General features: G+C 36.2%; 1 protein-coding gene across 1 annotated transcript in view; it reads right to left on the minus strand.

Moving 5' to 3' along the window:
- The window catches only part of LAMA2 (laminin subunit alpha 2), a 332662-nt gene that overhangs the window by 53617 nt on the left and 255633 nt on the right, over positions 1–23412 (minus strand). Inside the window, exons 35-41 of the mRNA XM_018916714.3 lie at positions 21601–21712; positions 18130–18292; positions 13508–13718; positions 11929–12045; positions 10597–10760; positions 7033–7171; positions 1435–1537 (exon numbers count right to left, since the gene is read on the minus strand). Coding sequence (XP_018772259.3) covers positions 1435–1537; positions 7033–7171; positions 10597–10760; positions 11929–12045; positions 13508–13718; positions 18130–18292; positions 21601–21712 — 1009 coding nt within the window. The remainder of the gene's footprint in view (positions 1–1434; positions 1538–7032; positions 7172–10596; positions 10761–11928; positions 12046–13507; positions 13719–18129; positions 18293–21600; positions 21713–23412) is intronic.

Here is a 23412-nt window from a genome sequence, read left to right on the forward strand (position 1 = left end):
TAACAGAGAGCATTTATAAGGAAAGGTCCATCTCATTACCCTTCAGTTTGGGGCAAAAACATAGACAAAGATCTAGTATGTGCCTTTTAAGCATTGCTGCCTGCCTGCATTAAGTTTGCTTTATGAATCTTTAGACTGTCTGGACATTTTCTTCTGAATTGTGAAACTGTTATCAGCTTAAATTTTCACTGGTACAATGGGAAAATAACTTTTTTCAAAATTCTCTGCAGTAATGGTTGTAATATATCTTGTCTCAGTGTTAAATTGAACAGTCATGTGAACACAGGGAATTCACGTCCATCCTTGTAGAGACCCCATTTTAATTTGTCCTTGAAAACAGGGCACTGTGCTTTACTCCAGTACACCTGCCTGGGGGGACAGAGAACTGTGGACTACACTCTGAGGTGCTGAGTGTGCTCGCTGGAGCGCTGTGGCAGGGGAGAGGCTGCCTCACACAGCCACTTTAGTGTCTCTCATACACCAGCCATGGCAAGCTGCAGCAGTTTGCATTCCAGAAAGCATCACTATTTTTTTCCCGCTTCAGCCATGCTACTGGAATTGCACACTGGCCTCTTCCAATAGTCTTGTGATTTTCTATAACATATTTCCTGGAATGTGTTCCACCAGCCCTAAATCTGTACTGAATCTGGAAGCAGAGAGTTGCAATAAAGAAGACCCACCCAAGATATACTAGTAACTCAGACACATTTCTTTCCCTCAGTTCAGCTACAAGAAAATAATAATGTTTTTCACTTTCAAACAGTGTATGACAATGAAATGCAATTAATGATCTTATGAAACATTATGCTTTTTGACCTTATTAAACATCGTGTTTACTTGTTAATGAGTTCTGCAGTTGGAAATCACAGAGCTGCCAGATCTAAATTAAAGTGCAGTAATAGCCAAAAGATGACTAAGGTGTATGGATCTACTCCTTTATGCTGTATGTTCTTAATGCATCTCCCATGAGGCAAAAGAGAATTTTGTACGCAAAAACATGGAAGGCAGGGCTCTATTATGAAAATCTGTCTTGATTTTAATAGGAAGCAAGTTTCTTATTAGTTTCTTAATTTAACTAAGCTAGCAGGATGGGGAAAATTAATGCATCATCTCTGTGACAAGTTTAAAACTCAGCCTTGAATATTTACTGAGTGCAATTTTTCTTGCCCTTACTCTTGCCTTTATTGTAGTTAGCAAGACAAGACCTAAATTCCCTCCTCCTCTGGTCTAGGAAAAGGAGAGAGGGGACAGGAATTTCTGCATAATCTTAGTCACAAAACAGGAGAATCTTCTTCATTGATACACCATCCAATTTCAAATCAGGTAATGAATTCTAATTTTTTCCTATATGGATTCTTCATACCAAAAGCACAGCAGTCTCACAAGATATTTTTGCTTTGTTTAGTGGGTCTGAATGCCATATAATGTACATACCTTTAACATCACTTTCTAACATCTTGGCTTCATTAAGGACCCTGAAGCTTTTCTTAAGAGAGCTCTTGGCACCATCCTTCAGTGATCCTTGAGGACCAGATGTCTGTAGACAGAGAAAAACAAAGTGTCAAAAAGGAAAGTCTGACGTCATAAAAGACATGTGTTCATGATCTAAATGTACCGTCATCTACATTTTATGTGCACATCAGTAGGCTCTGAATTACATCCCATAGACAAAATATTAGTCTAAAAGACCAACAAAAAAAATTCTAAAATTTTCTAAAAAATATTTTTTTAATGGAATGTCAGATCCCCTTTGGAATATGAGAGATTACTTCAATAGAGACAATGCTTACAGTATTAAAGAAAGAGATTTGACTTTAAGAGCAGAACTGTCCAAAACCAACAAACAATACATATTTCAATTTAAATACATATATATCCTTCCAGCTATGGACAGAACACCACGAAATACAGTATTTCTCTCTAACTGCAGCTACAGAAACTTTAGAAGCCAGACTGGATCTGTTGACTCTAATAATGACAACTGAGATTCATTTGTGGTTAAATTAAAGAATTATAATTGCTAGGTGAGTAAAGAAATAAGAAATTGAGTTTTAAAAGAAGGGCAAACTGCAGTTAATCTGAAAGAATTTCATTGCTAAGTAACCATCCTTCATCCTATCATGCTACTTAAAGATCTTTCTCCTGAAAAACATCCATTTCTACCTTCAGTGCAGAGACTGATCAATAGATGGAATGATTTTTCTAAATTAGATTAGTGTTTTCAGTCAGTAGGAAATGCTCCAGGTTCTGAACCACTTACTGTTCAGTTTGTAAGACTGAACTCAGGTCACACATCATACTGAATACATTTCTTTGAGAATACTCCTGACAGCCAGACAACATTCCATATTAGTCATGGGTCACAGCCTTGTAACTGGTATGTAATTAAGAAGCAGCTACTTTTCATTTTCCAGGGCAGATACATATACTCAAAAATTAACTGTGTGTCAATTAAATGACACAATTATTATTGCTATTCATTATTTTTATAATGAGCAAGTCCAGAAGTGACATTTTACATATTGCTGAAGCTCTGATGTTTTTCAACAACAATGTAAAAAACATGTAGTGAACTTGCTGTTTCTCTTTCTTTTAAAAATATTAAAGAATGCTTTGGATACTTTCAAAATTCAGAACCAAGGTTTTTGTTATGGGATATCTCACAGTATATATGTTGCCATGTCACAGGGATATAGCTATTAAAGAATTCCTTGTATTTAGATGGGATGTAAATATAAGCTTTTATGTGACTTTTAAAACTAAGGCACACATCACTGCCATTGTCCAAGCTCACCTGTGTACACATTTTCCTTTCAAAAACAAAAACATACACATTCAAAAGATGAAAAAAATTAGTTTCTTACAGATTTTCTCTACCATATAATAACAAACAGCACTGGTAACAGAAAAATAAAAAAAAAAAAAAACAGGAAAAAATAAAAAAACTACCCAGTGAAGCAAAAGACTGCTCCTGAAGGAAGAATGTTTGGCCAGATTTTGTGACAGATGCACCTGTCAAATCAGACATACTTTTAAATTTCTTTTCCTACTAGAAACAGAACACAGGGTGTGATCACTCTGGGACCACAGACTTCAAAAATAATGATTGTTGTTGTTGTTATTGTTCTTATTATTGTTACATAACTAGGCATGGCTGACTGGCTGTTGAAGCAGCTTATGGTCAATGAAATGAAGTTGGAAGGCCAGATTTACAATGCAATACCAAGAAATTCATCAAATCGGGGACAGTAATTGGGAAAGTGCTGACAATTAGTTTGAAACAGGTCTCAGCATAAAGTTAATACTAGAAGAGCCCTTTCAGAGAGAAATAAACTTGTACTTATTAAAAGCTTTAAATTTTTAAAAACAATCTTGGAAATGAGAATTAATTAAGACATCTGATAGAAAATGTACTTTTTTACTAGTTTTTCATGTGGTCCATGAGATGTCAAGTTACAAAGGAGTCAGTAATTAAATCCCAAACATTTTATGACTTTGTGCAAGGTGAGTCTGTACACTTGTGGCAAGCCTGGGTCACAGTCAACCACTTTATAATTTTTATAATTTAGTAGGATTTACAGCTGGCAGACTTTGACATTGTTTTCTAAATTGGGAAAAATACTGTTACAAAAAAAATAGAAAGAGAATTAAAAAAAAAGGAAAAAAGGGATTGTGATTCAAAATAAATTTGAAAATTGCAGGGACTCTAGAATTTAATTTGTTCTAATTTTGTCTCTTCCAAAATGACCATAATCTGCAGAGAGTACCCTGTTCCTTTCTTCATAGCCCCTACTCTCCCCATGCAAACCCTGTGCAGTTTGAATCTCTGGTTCATCTTCTGGCAGAAGTGGGACCTTGTTATGTACCCAAACAGCCCTGTCTCAGTCACAGTTTAGAGGCATAAATGCTCTGGGGCAGTGTTGAGCATCACGTGAACTTACACAGGTACAAGGTTTTATAGGGCTCAGTGCTGATTCAAATCAGTCAAAAAAAGTTCTGCCTTGTTCTTATTTTTTTTTCTTTTCACATCCATTTACATTGTGAAGTTTCCTCCTACGCAAGAGATAGGGCTACTCTCATTTCTACTAGTCCTGAAGACGGATACCAAAAATGATTTGCACCTCAGGGCATCATCCCAAGGATGTCTAGGCAGCTTTATGTTAGGAAATCTGGACACCCAACAGAACTGCTGAGGCACCATCCACAAAGAAAGTCAAAATCAAAGAGGAAAGCAGGACCCTAAACACTCAGCATGTCCCCTGCACTTCCTACAGTCCCCAGCCTGTAAGTCCTTTCTAAAAAGCCTAAGAATAACTCACTTTTTAATATATAGTGTACAACTGCGATCCCGATCTATGAGATAAGACCAGAATATGCTAACCTGACTCCTATCAGTTACTATCTAAGTAATGGAATGCTGAAACTGCCTGAATGCTAAAGATTTCTCATTTCTGATGAATTTATTTTGCTTTCAAAGGGGAGAGCAAATCCATCATAAAAACCTCAGGAGGAATTTTTCTGTCATATTTTTAATACATTTTTTCCAGTCATTTATCAGGCTTCCTGTAATCACGATGGATTTTGAGCATCTTTTCACTCATGCTTTAGCAACATTAGATTAATTTGAAAATTAAGTCATTTTCTCATTACAAACCAAAAACCAAAAAACCCTTGAGATATCACTAAGGTTCTTGTAAATAATTTGATCCAGTGATGTAGAGGATAGAACCTAAACCCAAAACCTGTCCCTATCATCTCTGATTCATACACCAGCTCGTTGCTGTTGGGAAACCTTCATACCCCTGCCCCAACCTTATTCCTGGTGAATAGGAAAGGTGAGGATCAGGGATGCAAAGTGAGCTATAGCACTTTTCTCCATCATCTGTTCACAGCTGGAACTCGGAGTCTTTTACAGAAGACAGGCGTCCACAGCAGCTGTCATACAGAAGAGAACATGGCTCCATCTTTCAAAAGGAGGGGAAAGACATGATCTCCATCATGTCACAGGGTCCCCAGAGTGACTTCTCAGAAAGTTGGCATCACACTTTCTAGGGGCTTATGCTGCCTTCTACGAGACTTTTTGAGCCATTGTGCTCCAGACAGCCCTGACTGAGGGTCCATTCCTGGTATTGTGCTGAAGCTCAGCTAAAAGCTCCTTGGGACCTCCAGAAAGTGGGACCCTGATTTACCTGCTTGCCAGTTAAACTCTTCGCCCAGGCTGAGCAACCATTCAACAGTCTTTAAATACAAACAAGGAAATAGAATAAAGAAGTGATGACTGTAGTTCACAACTGACATATCTTTAAAATCTGGCTCAAAACCCTCAAATGATCATTTAAAAATAACAGCTAAGTCTATTGCTCTACAGCAATTTGAAAGCAAACCACCAATGACCTCTATATCAAATCAATTACATTTCAAAGGCATCATCTGCTTAAATTTTCTTCCTCATCAACTAGATCCCCATTTCACATACACTGCTCATAAAAAAACCAAGTTCCTTCTAATGAATACATGCAAAGGAGATGCTGAAAACATCACCTTGATATTTTCATCTCTTTTCTTGCTACCCACTTGATTCTATTTACATAATATTGTCCATTTTGACCTCCATCACTTAAATTATCAATCCCCTTTCTCTCTATGCTATAATCACCCAGTGATATACACACTTTTGTCACATCCTGTAATTGTTAGCTTTGTTTTTTTATTGCTCTATGTGTCTTTCCCCCCCCTTTTCAATCCCTGAAACAGCTGCCTGTCTCACTCATTCCAAGTTGTCAAAGGAGAAGAAGACATCACATATTAAATCTGAACGAGAAGGAAAGAACAAAAAGGTCCAGGCCCTTATTTACTTCTGTGGTGTAATGAGGCATTCTGGTGAAACAAAGAACTATTTACAGAGAACTAGCACATACTAATGTGTGATTTTTTTATCAAGAGAGAAATACAGTAGTTAGTGTTATTTGAAAAAACACTGAAAATGTAAATAGCCTACAAATATTAAAATTTTTGTGCAGTTCACTTTATCCCTCTGACGAATCCAGACCTTCCAGTGATTGATCCAATCCAGTGATTGATTTTGCTATTCTCATAATCCATTTGACTGAAGTAGTTCTCTGTAAGCTTTTATTCATGTACAAGTGCTGTAACTACAAGTTGTTTCTGCTCATCTACATGTTTCTATATCCAATATAAATTCTGGCACTCTCATATTATACTGTCACTGCCTCACATTTCTGTATGCATGTGAAGTGTATGTCTGTTGGTCTCGACTGACTCCCACAATTTAGCCACTAACTCCTTTGATATCTGACCTAAAAGATAATTTGGCTATGTTCAGAATGTTTTCTGCTCACAGTATATACATCAAAGAGCCAAGAGCCTCATTGTGACCCAGGGTGGAGAGCTGACTTTACCTTAAAATCCTATTTTTAAAAGTTCTCTTCATTTTCTCTGGAAATTTACATGTGCTACCTCATAGTGAGAATAAGATTTCTCTGCAAAAACTAGTAGAGGTCACAAAGTGAATACAATTTCCACTCCCCTCCTACAATTCTTCATTTCTAGAATTCTGGCCAGGTGCATGCAGTTCATCTGATGTACAGAGAAGTGCCTCCAAGCATTTTCAGGGACCTAAGTTGAAGAGTTAATTAAGGTATGGAGTTCTTCCTATTTAATGAATGTATTACCCACATCTAAACTAGCACTATTGAATATCAAATGGCTCCTGACTCAAAGCTGTTGGCTTGAGCTGTACACAGGGATCAAAAGGTGGAAGATAGAAGAAGGAAGGATAGTAAATAAAATGGGAAACAAGAGTAAGGATCACAAGTTTGGAAGAAATAGAGACTGTCTAAAGGCACACGTAGCTGTGACAGAGGCGTAGCTTTCTGATTACAAAAACAAGAATGTTTGATGTCAAAAGTCTTCACATAAAGTTTTAAGATGGCAAAAAATGAATCTGAAATCAGATCTAGCACATTCCACAAAAAATCTAAACCTTCTCCTCAATTTACTAATTTTCCTTACCTCTTGCATAGCTTCATTTGCAAGAGCCTTGGCTTCCTTGGCAACTCTTTCAGCTTCATCTGTGGAATCCTTGATGTTAGTATAAGCATTGAAAGCACGTGTGGCATTGAAAGAGAGGTTTTTTGCTTCAGTAAGGATTCTGTTGGGATGAGGAAAGTAAACACACCATTAAACCTGCTGCCAGAGCTCAACAGAACAGAGTATCCTACGTTTTGAAAACCAACAGCCTGTATTTCTAAGTCTATTTCTAAGGTGTTTAGAGAGCAACGCTACATTTGAGATTTCAGGAGATCTGGCACCATGTGTTTAATTCATATTTCATCTGGGCAGAAAGACATAAAGAACAATGTTTGCTAAAAGGGAAGTTCTGCGAGATAAAAAGAGATCAGACACTGAGAAAAGCTAGCACTGTGCTTAATGCTCTAATACAAGTAACATATTCATCATTGGGTTTTCAGGCTATGAGCTGAGCCAGGCAACTTGAGGAAACTTGCACTGTATGAACATGAAGGATCATCACAGACATGTTTTAAAGTAGAATCTCTGAAAAATTAATTTCTTGGTCTGGCTGCCAAACAAAGAATTGCTAGTTTTGAAGGTGATCTCACAGTCTAAACCAAATCCTAAATGTTAATTTTGCTGGCCAAAATGGAAAACATAGGCAGTAATGCTTCATATTGAATGTAATGTTCAATTTACATGAAATACTCTATTCTGATAGCTATAAATAGATTAAATACAGTTAGTATTTGCTGGTGCAGAGACAGCATTCAGCTAGCCTCCTTCCTATGGGAATTTCTAGTCAGCAGGCTGGGGAAATAACTTTTCTTGTACTCTCTATGATATATTAAAACATTTTCTACAAAGAATTGCTGCACCTACAGAATGAACTTGAAGTCAACTATCTCAGTAGCCATTATGACCAATGCCTATGTTGATTTTACTGAATAAAGTGTAATTGTACTAAAATCCCCACTTGAACAGGATCAGAATGGATCTGAACTTGGATTTTTGCCTCTCTGGGAAATTCTCTAGTCATGCAGGTGTATGGCAATATGAGAGAGACAGAGATAACTCCTGTCGGACCTGTTCCAGCTTGTATAAACTAGTCATTGAGACAGTGTGTGTGCAAGGAAGGAAAATTCATCCCAGTAATTTATCTGTTCTCTGGAGAACTGTGACAGCTGGGCTCTGATCCTTGCATCAATTACTCACTGATTTCTACAAAATGCCACATAAAAGACAAAGTGGACAGAAGATATAGTCCCTGGATTCAACATGTAGCTAATAGAGGGAGAGAGATTCCCTTTAGGTTACTGCAGAAACTGCATGACTGAGCTGCCTCTGCATCATCCTTGGAAAAGTGAATCTCTTTCTTCAACAATGGCTGGAAGCTCACCAGTCTACTCTAAGTTTCTGTGATGCTCTATTAGACAAATGTGGAGCCCAGAATATCTACCTAGCAAGTATCTCAAGAACTGCTTGGAAACATGGCTCAAATCCTTTCTGGTTAGGAAAAACCTAAACTGAATTTGCCAAATACCAATGGTGCTTACTCATGAGCAGGCAATTAGCCACAGGGGAGAAACCCATACTAATGCTTCCTTGTACCCAGCAGAAATAACATTTTTTTTCCTATGTTAAGTTCATGAATGGTTCCATGTTCTAACACTCAAGAGAACATCCCCATTGTCAATCAATGTATTATTAGAATCCTTAGAGGGTGACTGGAGAGACAGGGCTCTCCTATTTCTCCTGTAAGAAGAAACAGTAATCTACACCAAATTTAGAATTGTCTGAATGACACTCAAGTGCCAGTTGAGAAGATAGATACACTTTTAATTCCTCAAACTGACAGAGACTGTATATGCCTATAAAGTATAATTATTTATTGTCAGTACATGAAATAAACAGCTTTATCCTGATTACACAGCACCATGGCATTGCTTTGTCCTTTGACGATCTATCTGATCACATTAGAAATTTTAACTTTGAAAAATCTGCCTTTAGACATAATTTTTAATGTCCTTGATTCTGCGAAGTTTATTGTCTTTTTTGAGAAACTGAGGTTGATATCTGGATCAGATAGAGGTATGCATGGGGCTGTTATAACATCTTAAACACTAGCCTAAGCTCCTTAAGGCCAAGCTGTCACCTACATTAAGACAGAAGCACATAAAAACACCCATAAAAAGGTCTCTTTTGAATAGTTAAAAAGTTATATCTCAAAGCAGGTCTTGCTAACATTTGACTAGGAAGGAAAATCTTCTCTGTCTACATTTTCCCTTTCTTAGTTCCTTCATGTCAACCTTCCATATATTCAGATATTTATGTGTGGTTTGGTGTGACACTAAAGACACTCATTTTCAAATTAGTTTTTTACCCAGGAAACCACAGCTATCATTTTTTTACTCACACCTTAAAACATGTATTACACTGGGTATCTAGAGTAGTGTAACTACACTGTAAATGAAGCCAGTAATTTTGCAAGTATCAGAGCTAATTTCCTGTCTTTTCCTCAAAATTACAGATGCTGGCAAGAAAAAACCATGTTAAGCATCTGCTCACAAGTCTTTGGGATATTCAAGTCTTCACGTAGTATCTAAAAGATAGAAGCAGCAAAAAAGTAGCATATTCTTGATGTTCAAAAAACAAAAACTTTTTTCAGGCAGTGCTTTCATAAAATAATGAAACTTGGAAGCTGATGCTGGGGACAGCTCCAAGAGGCAGAATATCCATGGTCTGTTTCTGGGTATTACTATTGCAAATTACACTTACTATTTATGGCTGGCTTTCTTAAGTGCATAGAATGCAATAAAACAAATAGATACCCCTCTCTTTTCCCCCCAAAATTCCCAAAAAACCAACAGAACCTTGCTTTATATACTTTCCATGAAGCTATTTTCATGATGAGTTATATAGCATCACTATATTATATTATATAATATCTTCTGAAAGAGCAGTCATATATGGTCATATAAATGAAGGACATTGTAGTTCTTATCTTTAGGAATGAGATAGTGGTACACAGAAACCGAAGTTTCTGTTCTTGGGTTTAAGCACTTCAGTCCAGGACACCTACTTTTTTGGGAGAGAGTTTTGAAACTGGTAGAGAAATTACTGTCCATCACTAAGGGGCACTTCTGACAGTAAACAATTTAGCATCACAATAATAGTCTCCTACCAAAATGGTCATCTTAAAAAGGAAAATACTACTTGTTTTTAACAAATGCACATGAAAATGTGTAGTGAGCTCTTTAAGAAGAAGTTCTATTTTTTTTCACAGCATAGCAGTAAGCATATGATAACTTAAACTGTGTTATCAGTGCATCTGAGGGCAGTTTTTGCTGTCCATGAAGCCAATAGGAATCACAAGATGTAGGAAACTGCTTACAAGGGATACATAAATTGACTAACTCAATAGCTGTGTACTTGCATATGCCACTGGTTATTTGTATATCCTAGTGACAGATGTCAAAGAAGAAGAATGCCCTTCAAGTTCTGTGAAGCAATTTTGCAAATGTGCATCATGATTTTAGCATTACCAGTGAATGGCTTCCTTACCCATCCAGCACTGCAGATGATTCATTCAGCTGGCCCGCATGGTTCTCAGCTTGCAACACCTTCTCTGGAAGCATCCTGTCACGAATTTCTTGTGATAAGTCATCTATTTTGTCTTTCAGCTGATCAGACATTGGCTGTATCTTATTTGCAACACCTTCTACATACTGAAAATGGCAAAAGAAAAGCCTTTAAATTTCTTATTGCTAGCATTCTGTAGCCTTATCTATACATAAGGGTGTTTCTTCTTTCCTTGTGGGCCATTATCGCAACTTACCCATGCATTAAAATTTCAGGGAACTAGTATAGAATGAGTAACAGGAATGGCTAGACTGGTAAGCAGAGAGGAGATAAACAATATTCCAAGAGCTACTTGTCTCTCTTGAGCTTCATAGAAGCTTTTATTTTACAATTAACCAATTGTATGGTTTAAAAGCTTATGAATTAATTTGGATTTATTTCCTAAATGTAGACGCTTGTATAGCTTTATTAAATTGTTGCTGTGCTCCACAGTAATAACTATTAAGTTATAACAGTAATAACTATTAAGTGGCAGAAATTTCATGTTTCAGGACCCTTTGAGTGGCTACAATGTCTTTTTGCTCATTAAAGCTTCTCAGTAAGAACTATGCTTTTTGAAGACTTGCCATTCCTGTTCCAAAAAGCTGCTTCACTGTGTCTCCTTTTCCATTTCTCCAAAGAGCATTTTTCCATTTATTATGGTAAGCTGCAATGCATGCTGGAAATATCTTCAGAACTAATGATACTTAAAGATAACCTTTTTATTTTTTTTCAGCTATGATATTGATGTCAAACTCTGTTGATAAAACTTTCAAGGCAGAATTTTCAAAAATATTATGCAAAATGAGAGTTCAATCCTCTCCGTGATCTGTCTAGACTTAAAAATTTGTGGCCACAGGCAACAAATTATTTCTGAAGCTTCCTTCTGATATACACACAGTTTTGGTGCAGATAAATCTATACCTAGATTACAGAGTTGCGCTGAGACTGTGAATGGGTCTGCTGCATCTGTAATTCTTGAGATAAAGTTAGTACCACAATCAGAACACAACATTTATAAATGACAGAGCCCCTAAAACATTATGAACTAGCTCACATGTAATCCAATGAATCACTTAAAACTCCAAATTATTAACTTTTATACACCAGACTAGCTTTTCTGCTATACAGCAATGGAAAAAAGAATTATCCCAAGAAAATATTTCAATATCAATAAATACAGTGAAAAATTAGGTGTTACCTTATTTATCTATTTTGCTTCCATAATGATGTTTTGTTGTACTAATTCTCTGGTAAGGATGATAAAATACTCACCTCTACAGCTATGCTGATGTCATTTGCAAGTTTATTGGCTTCATCAAGGACATCATTCCCTTCCTGAAGGGTCTTTTCAACATCTTGTCTGCCATCTTCTACAGCTTGCTTCCTTTTCTATAGGATGAGTTCACACAAAGAAAAAGACAACTTGTTTACTAGAGCAGCTCAAATGCCAGCACCTCAGTATCAGACTGCATTTTGTCACCATGCCCCTTCTGCAACTCTCTGAGCTCTCAGAGCTGAGATGGTGACAAGAACAAAGCACATGTAAGGTATCTTTCCTTTGTCCTCCTATTCCCAGGTGTGTATTGTCCTCCCACATGGAAAGGTTTTTGTTGCTCTCTGATAGAGGTAATTGGCTGAAGTACTACTGCAAAATGAACCAGAAAGTTACAAATCCTAATTGTTAACCAGATGTGTAAGTTCCTAACTTTGTAAGTCACCTCTGACAATGAAGGAAAATTTTATAAAGATATTCTGCTGCTTTCCTATTTCCATCCACTGGTACTTCATCAACTGCTGAATGCAAAATAAAAGGTTTGGAGAAACCTAAAGATTTCTGGTTTTCCAACTTGTAAAACTACTGCATATTGTGAGGTAAGGATGGAATTCTGAATAAAGAATTGGCAATTTCCTGTGCAAGACCCATTGAGTATCAAAGATTAGTTTGATAGGAGGCCATGGCAGCCTTGTGAGCAGGACTGCTGGAAAGGCACTCTGCTACAGTGATACAGGAATATTTTTTAAACTGAAATAGCAGGTAATTTCTCCAACCTTTATCCATCCAGCTTTGGGAAGAAAATGCACAGAACAGAGATCACCTAAATTCGTCCGATCACTGCATTTCCTTAATTCAAACAAGCACAGAAATCTCTGCTGAGAACGGAGGTCTCAGAACTCTGACCTCATTCTGTACTTCAGGTGAAAGCTCACCGAGATACAGAGCTGAAACATTTATCTTCATTAGCTTGACTCTGCTCTTTATGTCTTGGTTAAATGCTTGTTAATGTACAGTATAATATGCTCTTTAAGTCTCTGCAATTTAAATTAAATCACAAGCAGACCCCTCTTCTGTGAGAGAGATCATTTTTAACAGCTACTAACTACCGAGGATAGAGCTTGATTTATTACTCTGTAATATCCACACACCCCCTTCAGTCTTCTTCCCAGGGGTTGGAGAGGAAGATGAAAGGGTAAGTTTTCTAGAAGCAAATATATGACAGCAAAGATTTTAACAGAGCTCCTATTTAAATATTGAGCACATGCTTTGAATTTTACATGACTATTTATACTGGGACGAATTTAATTTCCCACAGAATAATAAATCCAGTGTACCTTCCACAAAGCAGATGGTATTATTTCAATAAAGCAGAGGAGTAATTCTACTTTTAAAAGGCAAAAAGGCAGTGCACTTCCTCATTCTGAGGAACAAGTTTCCTTTAAATTACTTTAGATATAGTTAGATTTTTCTCATACCTTTTTTTGGCTTATATTTTTGTTTCAATATTTAATCATGCAAAGGTTCCATCTTTAATCAGAATCAAAGTAATCGAGGATAAAACTCATCAGCACTCACCTCCAGCATCGTCATATTTTTTTGGTTGACTTCAGATAAATGGTTGGCCTCCCAAATTTTACTTGCAGCTTCTTTTAGCAGATCTTGAGCATCAGCAACTTTGCTGTGGTAGTCTGCTAGCTTGTCCCGGACCTCATTTTTGAGATTCTCATTTTTCTCACTGGGATCACCAAATAATTTCTTCACCTTGTCCAAAAGATCTTCTGAATTCCTGAAATACATTGCCACCTATGAAGACACTGAGTTCATATTCCCTACACCAAATAATCTGAATAGTCTCAATAATATGCAAATGAAATTGAAAAACTAAGTCTCAAAGAAAATGAAATGAAATTAGGTCTCCAAGCAATTTTCAAGATGACACATGTTTAATAAAGTGAAAGGACAGCTGTTTCTAAGCCCTTTCTTAAAAGAGGTTTTTAAATTCCACTAAGGTCCTATTTATGAAGCAGAATATATTCAAATATTCTCTGTTGAAGACTATTTTTTTTTTAAATTTTTGGGTTAATTTCCATTCTTGAGATCTGACTGGCAAACTGAGGTTTTCTGAAATGTTTCAACTTGTCTAAAAGATTTCCTTCACTCGCATTGATGTGACATGACACAAAGTGATTTCCTACCTCAAACTGAGGAGGATTTGTAGATATACCCAATTTCAAGCTGTCTTGAAGCAGACAATTGCTTTAGACTAGACAGTCGAGAATCATAAATGCTTTCTGGTGAAATAAAAAAAAAACAAACCTAGATCCTTAGATTTATGACTTCCAATAGTCAAAAAATTTTTGCTTATCTAAAATACACTCTGGAATATTATTAATGGATTTTGCTGACCCCAGTTTTAAGGGACTGGAGTACTGTCATCTGCCTGCCTCAAATCAGTTTCACCCAAGGCAACACCACTGTGTTAATCCAATGATATGTCAAGGGCAGGGAAAAAAAAAAAAAAAAAAAAAAAAGAGGCACTTCAGACACTTTCAAAATGATGCTTTAGAGATAAGAAAGGTCCTAAGTAAACAGGAATACGTAGGATAGATAATAACCATGGAAGAAATTTATCAGTGTTCTACCTAGGACAGATTAAGTTTTTCTTCCTGTTTCATTATGTCAAAGTGTGGAAAGCAGTAAATGTGTTTTCTGAAAAATATCTGCAATTTGGCCTGCCTGTAGTCAGTTCCATTAGGAATCTTCTAAAAATAAACATATAAATAAATGCACACCAAAAAGACATAGGCAAGGAAGAAAAGATATGCTGACACTGGACATAATTTAGATTAAGGGTCTGAAGTGGAGCTGAGGGAAGTCAAATTATTATCTTAGTTTTGGAATTTACTGAGATGGATTGGAGTTTTTTTTTCCCATCAATTCTGCCTTTGGTTTTGATGAAAAAAATTATTCACATATTGAATTCACAACTTCTGAGGACAAAATATTTAATCAAAAACTAAATCCCAATATTGACACCCTGTCACAGAAGCGTAGAAAGGAATTCAGGATTTCTCTCATACCTCCTCCATTATTCTTCTATAAGAAGCTCCTATCTTACACTTGTGGCAAATTTTGACACCCTCATGACACTGCAGTACTGGAGGAACAGTATGAAACAGATGGATTTTTCTTTTATTCCCTTGCCTCATAGGACAGTTCAAACTACTTATCCATCCAGTAGCCTACCTCAAAACTCTTCCTTGGTGCTCCTAAGATAGCACTTTCATATTGATCTGCTTTGCATTTTCCCTCTGCTCTTTCTAATGAAGTATAAGGCAATCTGTTCCATGTAATCCCTTGCTTTAGAATTTTTGTGTCACTGCACTGCATCACATTTCTTGAAATAATCTCTTGTACGCTTAAGCTGTGCTACTTTCACTGGAAACCACCCTAGAAAAAGAATAAAACTATACAAACTGCTTTAAGTTTTAGAAGAAACAATCACAGATCTGGCCTAACACATGGAATGCTGAATGGTCTAGATGCTCAAAATGAGTGCAAGAGAACAAACAAGATAAGAAACTCATGATAAAATTAATAAAACCTATCAACTGCATATGAGAGTCTAAATATGTTAGAACTGCCCTACCAGGAGAAGAAATAAGGATTGTAACATCAAGAATAGCATGTATGAGGGGATTAACTATCCAATGTCTCTTCAAAAACAAAACCAGAAATGTCAGGAAGCAATGTCAAAACCTAGGAGGCATATCTTCCAACACTGTATGGCTGAGTTATGCAATTCATTCTCCCAGGAAAGTGGATGATAGAAATTCACAGAGGTTCAGAAGCCAAATTAGTGGAAGAAAAAGTCACCCAAAAATAAAACTACTCAGCATACTAAACAGAAAGAAAGAATTCTGGTTCACAGCATCCCTTCATAGCAACTCAGTGGCATCTGAGAAAACATGAAGGAATGTTATAAAATACTTAAAGATATCATTCATAAATATTTAAATCCTGGCACTTCAGAACAGCAACTGGTGTATTTCTCTATATGCTCTTTTTAGTGAGAAATTATTGACTAGTATGCCATTTCAGTACATTAAGGCAATAAGAGCCTGGATTGAAAAATTTGAAGGAAAATAAGGGAAAAAACTGCATATGAAAGAGAAGCTTTGCCATCTATGAAAACAAGAAAACTTTACTTCATTTTTCTTCTTCATTTAAGTTTTGAGAATTCACTGAAAACACAGAAGAGAGTCAACTAAATCTTGTCATTCTGTTCTTGGACAAAATTCTGAAAACAGAATACAATCACTGGCAAAAGACAACTCACCAAAGAATAAGCACTACTCTCATGATTAACTACTTCAAACTGATCATGAGGCTTGCAAGAGCCTTACTTTATTCAAAAGTAAATATTTCAAATGGGTCTGCAGAGAATACACACATGTGTGGAGAACAGCAATCCACACCCATGCACCTGCACCTCCAGAGTTCTAAGAATGATTCATTTTTCTTCATTCTTCTTCCTTGCAGAGTGTATCCTATCCACTACCTTACTACACTATTTAAACAGTTTTATAACATTTTCCTTCAAGAGGCATTTTCAGAAAACAACATCTCTAGGGTCTTTTCCTCCCTATCCTGTAATGCACAGTGACTAATTTTCCTTCTGTTGAGTTGACTGCCAAAATTTCTTGGATCTGTGACTGCCTATAAAGAGGTAACCCTATCCTTAAGATAAACCATAAAAATTTATTTGAAATCAATTAATATATTAATGTATCTCTTAGTATAAAATGTATTCCTGTATTGAGAACAAAAACTCAGTTTGTACTTTGTATTTCAGGAAGAATCGAAGAAGGAAAGAAGTTCTGTCCCTCAAAAAAAACCTAGCGTATTTTCTACTCTAGTTATTGGGCTAGAGTAGGAAATTATTTCATTGTAGTCTGACAGTTTCATGTTGGCCATAGCATTTGAGGACTAATAACACCTTGTTTGAAAGGCCCTTCTTCAGCCAGTCCTGAATTTGCAGGCAGCACTTTCAAAGGTTCGGCTAAATTTTTCTCATCTCTACTTTTTACTGGTTTATTTCTTTGTGTGAGTAGAGAAGGCATAGAAAAGACTCAGTGGAATCAGATGAAAAAGCAATAAAACATTGCTCACAAATAAGTTTGCAATATACTCTTTCTCAAGAGAACAGAAAGCAGAGCTATCAGTTATGGGAAGAAATACTGCACTAGCAGGATTTCCAGAAAATGATCTGGTTTATAAAGTCTAAGATAGGCAGCACAAATCTTATTCTAAACTGCTTGGAATTCTCAGCTAATTTTGTATTCCATTTACGTCTCCTTACAGTATGCACACACCTGATAATTGACATTTTCAGGCCTGCATAACTCTATCCCAGACAGTTTTTTGATCCATCACAACTTCAATGGACCGTGTCCCTGCTCAGCTGGATTCCCTGCTCGTTGTTTGCACTGGTGAAGAGCTAAGCAAAGTCTCACTCTGGAAATATGCCTGGTCTTACTCATATAGATGTAACAAACTACCAGAATTTTTAACTTCAAGCCAAGTATTTTTGTCAGTCAGGTAAGTTTTCAGTATTTGGCATATTGCTTTATAAACAGCTGCCAATATAATTATATGTATACATTTATTTACAGATAATTAAATAACCAAACAACAGGTTTCTGAACTATGTCACAGAAATGGTTTATTCTGACCTCCACCATTCTAAATGTGGCAAAATACGTTTAGAAATAATGTATATTTATGTCTTTATAATGTCTATTATATTGAACAAACTTTTCAGACAGTTATTATTTTTATTAGACCAACTAGTTTTCCAGGGAAAAACCCCAAGCTTCCAGACGAAATTTTTAGTATGAAAGCCATTCATCAGGTCTGAAGCAGAAACTAAAAAACAAACTGAGAAAAATTAGAATTCAATTAAAAATGTTGCTGGTACCTGTGGAGCAGGAAAATAATTTCCTAGGGATTGCTTTCCACATATGTAAGCATTTTCAAAAATGCAAATGCTATATCAACAGATATAAAGTATTAGACTTTGCTTTCAGATTTCTGTAAGCCTCAGCTAGAAAACTTGACTGGCAAACATGACAATCACATTTACAAGAATCAGACATTGCCACTAGGAGGTTGAAGACTGGGGTCTCTCTACTCACTTTAACTCATCTTGAGCTATTTTTTCTTGCATACTGAGGTCTCTATTTCTCATCTCTATGACCATTCCTTCAGCCTCACTCTGCAGTTCTGGAAGACTCTTCTCCAAAGTCTTGTCTTGAGTTCTGAGTGTCTCATTCAGTTTTACAGCATCTTCTTTTGCAGCTGCAGGGGACCAAAATACATTTATGTAACGAGCTAGTAATTAAAAACAGCAGAGAAGCTGTCAACTCTATCAGCAAATGGGACACAACTTGCACTGGTTATTTCTGCTGTGAAATATAAAGGATGGTTAATCCAATGGTCAGTAACAAATGAGAAAATAATACATGTTTCATCAAATCTTTTATTATAGTTCACTTTTCAACACAATAATTAAAGAAGTCTTTATATCCAGGATAATAAATACATTGCTCCCCTCATCCTCCCCCTGAAAGAGAGAATTTACACTGAACCTTCAAAACAAGCAGAAGACAACTTGCTATATCACTTGTAGAATTAAGGAGCAGGGAGGACAAGTAATGAAAATTAGGCTTAAATTACTTTTGGAGAACCTCAAAATATGTCATTTTTAGCATTCAGACTGAACAGTGCTAGGAAAAATAATTAATTGTGAAATTTTAGAAAATTAAGCGAAGAGGAGTGAAAGGCACCCACAGATGTCTAAGCCCACTCATGTGTTTAGAAGAAGATACCCAGACATGGAAAAAAAAATTGAAGGTTGGAGCATATGAAGGTTTACTATAAATGTAAATAAAGCCAAATAAAGCCAAATTATTCCACACAGATAAAGCTGTACACATGGCATCATACTCAAGGATGGACTAAAAGTCTTTCTGCCATAGCACAACACAACATATTAGAATATCCACTTTCAGAAGAAACTAGGTAATTTATGGCAATCAATTCCACCTTCAATTTTAAAAAGTACTGCTGCCCTTCCACAGATACAGAGTTCCCAAGTAACTGATTTCTCTGAAATGGCACTGTTCCTGGTCACAGGGGTACATATGAGTATTTAATATTAAGTCTTTAATTAAATACACTAAAATCAGTCTTTCAAACTTAAGTAAATTACTGTTTCATCTATACATTTTATAGGTTTAGAGCAAATTATTATGAAAATTCTAATCTAATGATCTCTTTGATTAGCTGGTGAGAACTGAGATTTGTATTTTCAATAAGGAGTGGTTTTGTGAGGTCTGGAAAAAGACTACGCTTTCCTCAAACAGATCATGGATGACTCCTAAATGTACTATATTATCTATCATTACCAAGGTACCTCAGGCCAGGAATAGGTTTATATTAATTTTTTTAAAAATTCTATTAAAATGTAGTGAGTAACCTCCCTGAATACTTATATAAAAGAGAAAATGAATATGTTAGCTAAGCTTTTCTTAGGTTCAGAAAACTTATACCCAGTTTTATCCATCTCTTCTCCTAACCATATTTTTTTTTGTGTCTGAGTAGAATGAAAATATCAGAGTCCAGTGGCGGTAAAAGTCTGAGTGCACTGACATAGACAAAAGCTAGGAACTGCAAAGAAGGAAAATTAGTTACAGCTACTCAGAAGTTCAGAAAGTCAACAATCAGCTCAGTAGAAGTGGATAAGCACTCAGAGTATGGTCATTAGAACCGATCACTACAAACTTCTCACTTTTAATGAGGAGTTTTGTCAGGTAAAAGGTACGAATGAGGACGTAGCTGTGTTATGAATCACCAATGGCATCCAGCAGTAAAAAAAAGTTATTGGGACATTATTAGGAGAGCTGACATAGGCAAGTTTTACTCCTCCTGCAGAGCAAGACACTGAAGAAACCTCATTTCATGCTTTTTACCTGTGGTTCCGAAACACGGATATAATTTTCACCAGAGGGAGGGAAATTACATGAAAGAGAGTAGGAGATTTGGGAGAACATTCTTTAGTGTGATTCAGTCTAGGAAAAAAAAGGGGCCAAGGTGGAATATGAGTCCTCTCTGCAAACATATCTGGTGTTGGGGGAAGGAGGAGAAGTACTAGGGAATGGAAAAAACATCTAATTGAGCTAAAGAACAGGGTTTGCTAGGGAACACGATGATAAACTAAACATGAATATTTTTTGCTAGAAATGTGAACTATGGCAATTATGAAGAGTACTGAAACTGCCTCCTATCCAGATTGTGTGTATTTGTAGAAATTGCTTTGAAGATGAGCTTTAGAAAGTTTTTGATAGTAGGGAATTGGATGCCTTAACCCACAAGGTATCTGTCAATCCTGTGTATTTCATGTATTCTTAAAATGTTAACTTGGCCACTAGGCAAACACATTGATTTTAAAGTTTTTGTCTACTTCTAAGATACTGCATAAATTTATTTCACCGCCTCAATGTTTTCTAACTCTATATTTCCTACTGCTAAACCTGCTTGAGGAAATTTTTGTTTGGGCTACAAACACTGAGCCTAAACTTAGTAGAGTCAAAGACTTTGTTTTGCTCATGATCCCAAATTCATCCTGAAATATGAGGAACATGGTCTTTTGTTTAAAAAAAATTCTCAAAAATTTGTTCACTTTTTCTTGCTGCTTTTCCCACAATGTTTTCTTGTCAAAGTTACAAGTCCTAAGGATATCCTAAAGTGCTGTTCAGTTAACTTCCAAAGCACATACAGGAAAGTGTTACACAAAAGTCAATATAAAATGTATTTTATAGCACTTGGACCCTTTCAATGACATAGGCCTTCAGAAGCTTAGCTACTAAAACCAGTACTGCAGTGAATATTTGGAGGAGGGAAGAACTGAAAAGTCTTTTTCAAGTAAAAAACCCCATCTGTATTTGCCAATTATTTTAATATTTTCAGCCATTATCCTATTCAATAGCTTTATGAAATATATAGGTCTTGCTTCTTACGGCCATCTAGAATCTATTTTTCTCATAATTATTTACTGCAGTGTAAGTGCAGTGAATCAATCTGTGGAAGACAGAGCGTTGACTTTGGCTCCATGCTTAGGTAGGGTTAGGAGTCACTTGCAAATGCTAAGCAGCAGATGTTCATTAACAGCAAGAAGTAAGTGCATTTTTGAAGTAAAGCTGGTGAATTAAAATGAAGTATTAATGTACCAAGTGCTAACATTACATCAAACTTTTTTTTTACCAATACATATTTTTACCTGCTTTGAAAATAAACAAAAGCTAAGCCCTGTTTGTTACTTCATCATAACAACTCTTCAGATAACTGCAAAAATCCTGAAGGAACATGCTCAGTTTTCTTTTAGTCTTTGTTCATATTCACCAATACACTAAGTGTTTATATAAACTCCATACACAGATTTGAAGAAAAATTTGAGGACAGTTTACTGCCTTTTCTTCTCGCAGCATTTTAAGCACATGACATTTCTCAGCAAGTAAAGTCTTCCTCACCATCTCTCAGACCCTCTTCCCCTACCATCCTCCTGTTTTCTTGAGGAACAGCTCAAGTATTTTGACTTTTTCCAATACCTTCAGCAGCTTGGAGAATGCCTTTGACAAACTGTCCAAGAGATTTCGCTTTGTCATTAGTCCTCTCGGCATCCTGCCTGGTCTGCTCACCATCTGCTGTCACCTTGGTAGCCTGGTGATACAAATTCAGGGAAAATATAATTAATGAACAGGCCAAGGCTGCACTGTTATATTCCTACAGGCTGAATACATGTACAAAACTTTCCTCAGGCCAGAGGCAATCAATGAATTATTGATCAGATGCATGGGAAATGAAATGCTCTGTTCAAGTACACAATTAAATTTTATTACCTTTTCCTTTAAATGGAAATTGGAAGGCTTTATTTTAGGTTCTTAGAAACCCTACTTGTGTGCAGCAGCACATCAATGGAGACTGGATGAAATTATCCACTGACTAGCAATATCTTTGCTTAAAGAAATGCTGTTTGGAACCTTTTAATAGATTCTTCAGGGAATACTTTCCATAGCTTCACAATTGTGTACTTTTCGATTGACAAAGTGCAGCAGGTATTGTGACCTCTTTGCTTCTTCCCTGGAGGTGTTCTCAAAGAGACAGTTCATTCCAACAAGCAAGAAGAACTTTAAATCAATACATTAATTTGACCAAAAAAGAGAGAGAAAAATAAAGAGCAGTTTTATTCAGCTCTAATGCTTGAAGTTGTTAGTTTATAACATATTGGAGTGCTCAGTAAAATTTAAGCTTTCTGTTACTAAATGCTTTATAATTGTACTGAATCACAGCAGCAGCAGAAAGGGAGACATCTGCTGCAGACCTGAAAAACATGCCAAAGAAAGGAATCATCTTAGGACATTCTACTTAGCTCTTGAGGTTCCTATTTTAAAATGGACCCTTTTTTATTGAAAAGAAGCTAAATATTTCAAGATACAAAGCTTGTTGAGCTGTACTGCAAAGAAAAAAAATAAATCAACCAACCAAAAAAAAACCCCAAAAAACCAAACCACCAAAACCCAACCTCCCCCACCACCAACAAATAAAACAATAAACCCCTTATTTTTTCTTTAGGCTTTACATTCCCCAAAAAAATCTTGAAAGAAGGCATTATGAATTTCCCAGTTTCTGTGAAATGGCTAAAAGGTCAATAATTCAAAATGAGCTTAAGTTTTCCCTGACTTGAACTGCACAAATTGTTTCTCCCTTACAAAAACCCCACACTTTTCAGTAACAGTCAGAGAAATAGTAGCACTTAAACACATTTATTTTTGCCTGATTGGCTTCTAGATGGAAAACCCTCAAGGTACTTTACATCTGGGTTTCTGAAATAAAATCCCTGGCGTTATCATTCCACTTACAATTTTGGGCTACTTCAGAGTCGTTACACTGAAAGTAATTTACACTGAAAGTAATTTGTATGAAAACGGTTCAGGTAAATAGAAATATACAGGAAGAACTAAGAACCCATACAGACTGGGGGGAATTTGTTGTATTCCATCCCTCCATCACTAGAAAATGTCTTTTCACACTTACACAGCTTTAATCATACTATTGGTTACTTCCTCTAAGATTTACAAACGCTTTTTACCTGCCTGGATACAGAACTAAAATATTGCTACAGTGAGCTGTAAAAGCCATTTGGGTTATTAAAAAGGCAAAAAATTCCAAGTCTTGATGGGCCACTGCTCTAACTCTCTTTGGCATTTCTGATGTCATTTAATTCTTCATGTAATTGATAAAAACTTATTATTTATTGTTAAACCCTCCAGAAGAAGCTTTTTATTCTTTGAGTTTTATTTGTTTGGAATATTCACATTCAGTTTTATTATACTCTATAATATTTCTAGTCCTTTGCTAGA

The sequence above is a fragment of the Serinus canaria genome, chromosome 3 (genome assembly GCF_022539315.1).
Source record: "Serinus canaria isolate serCan28SL12 chromosome 3, serCan2020, whole genome shotgun sequence".
NCBI lineage: Eukaryota > Metazoa > Chordata > Aves > Passeriformes > Fringillidae > Serinus > Serinus canaria.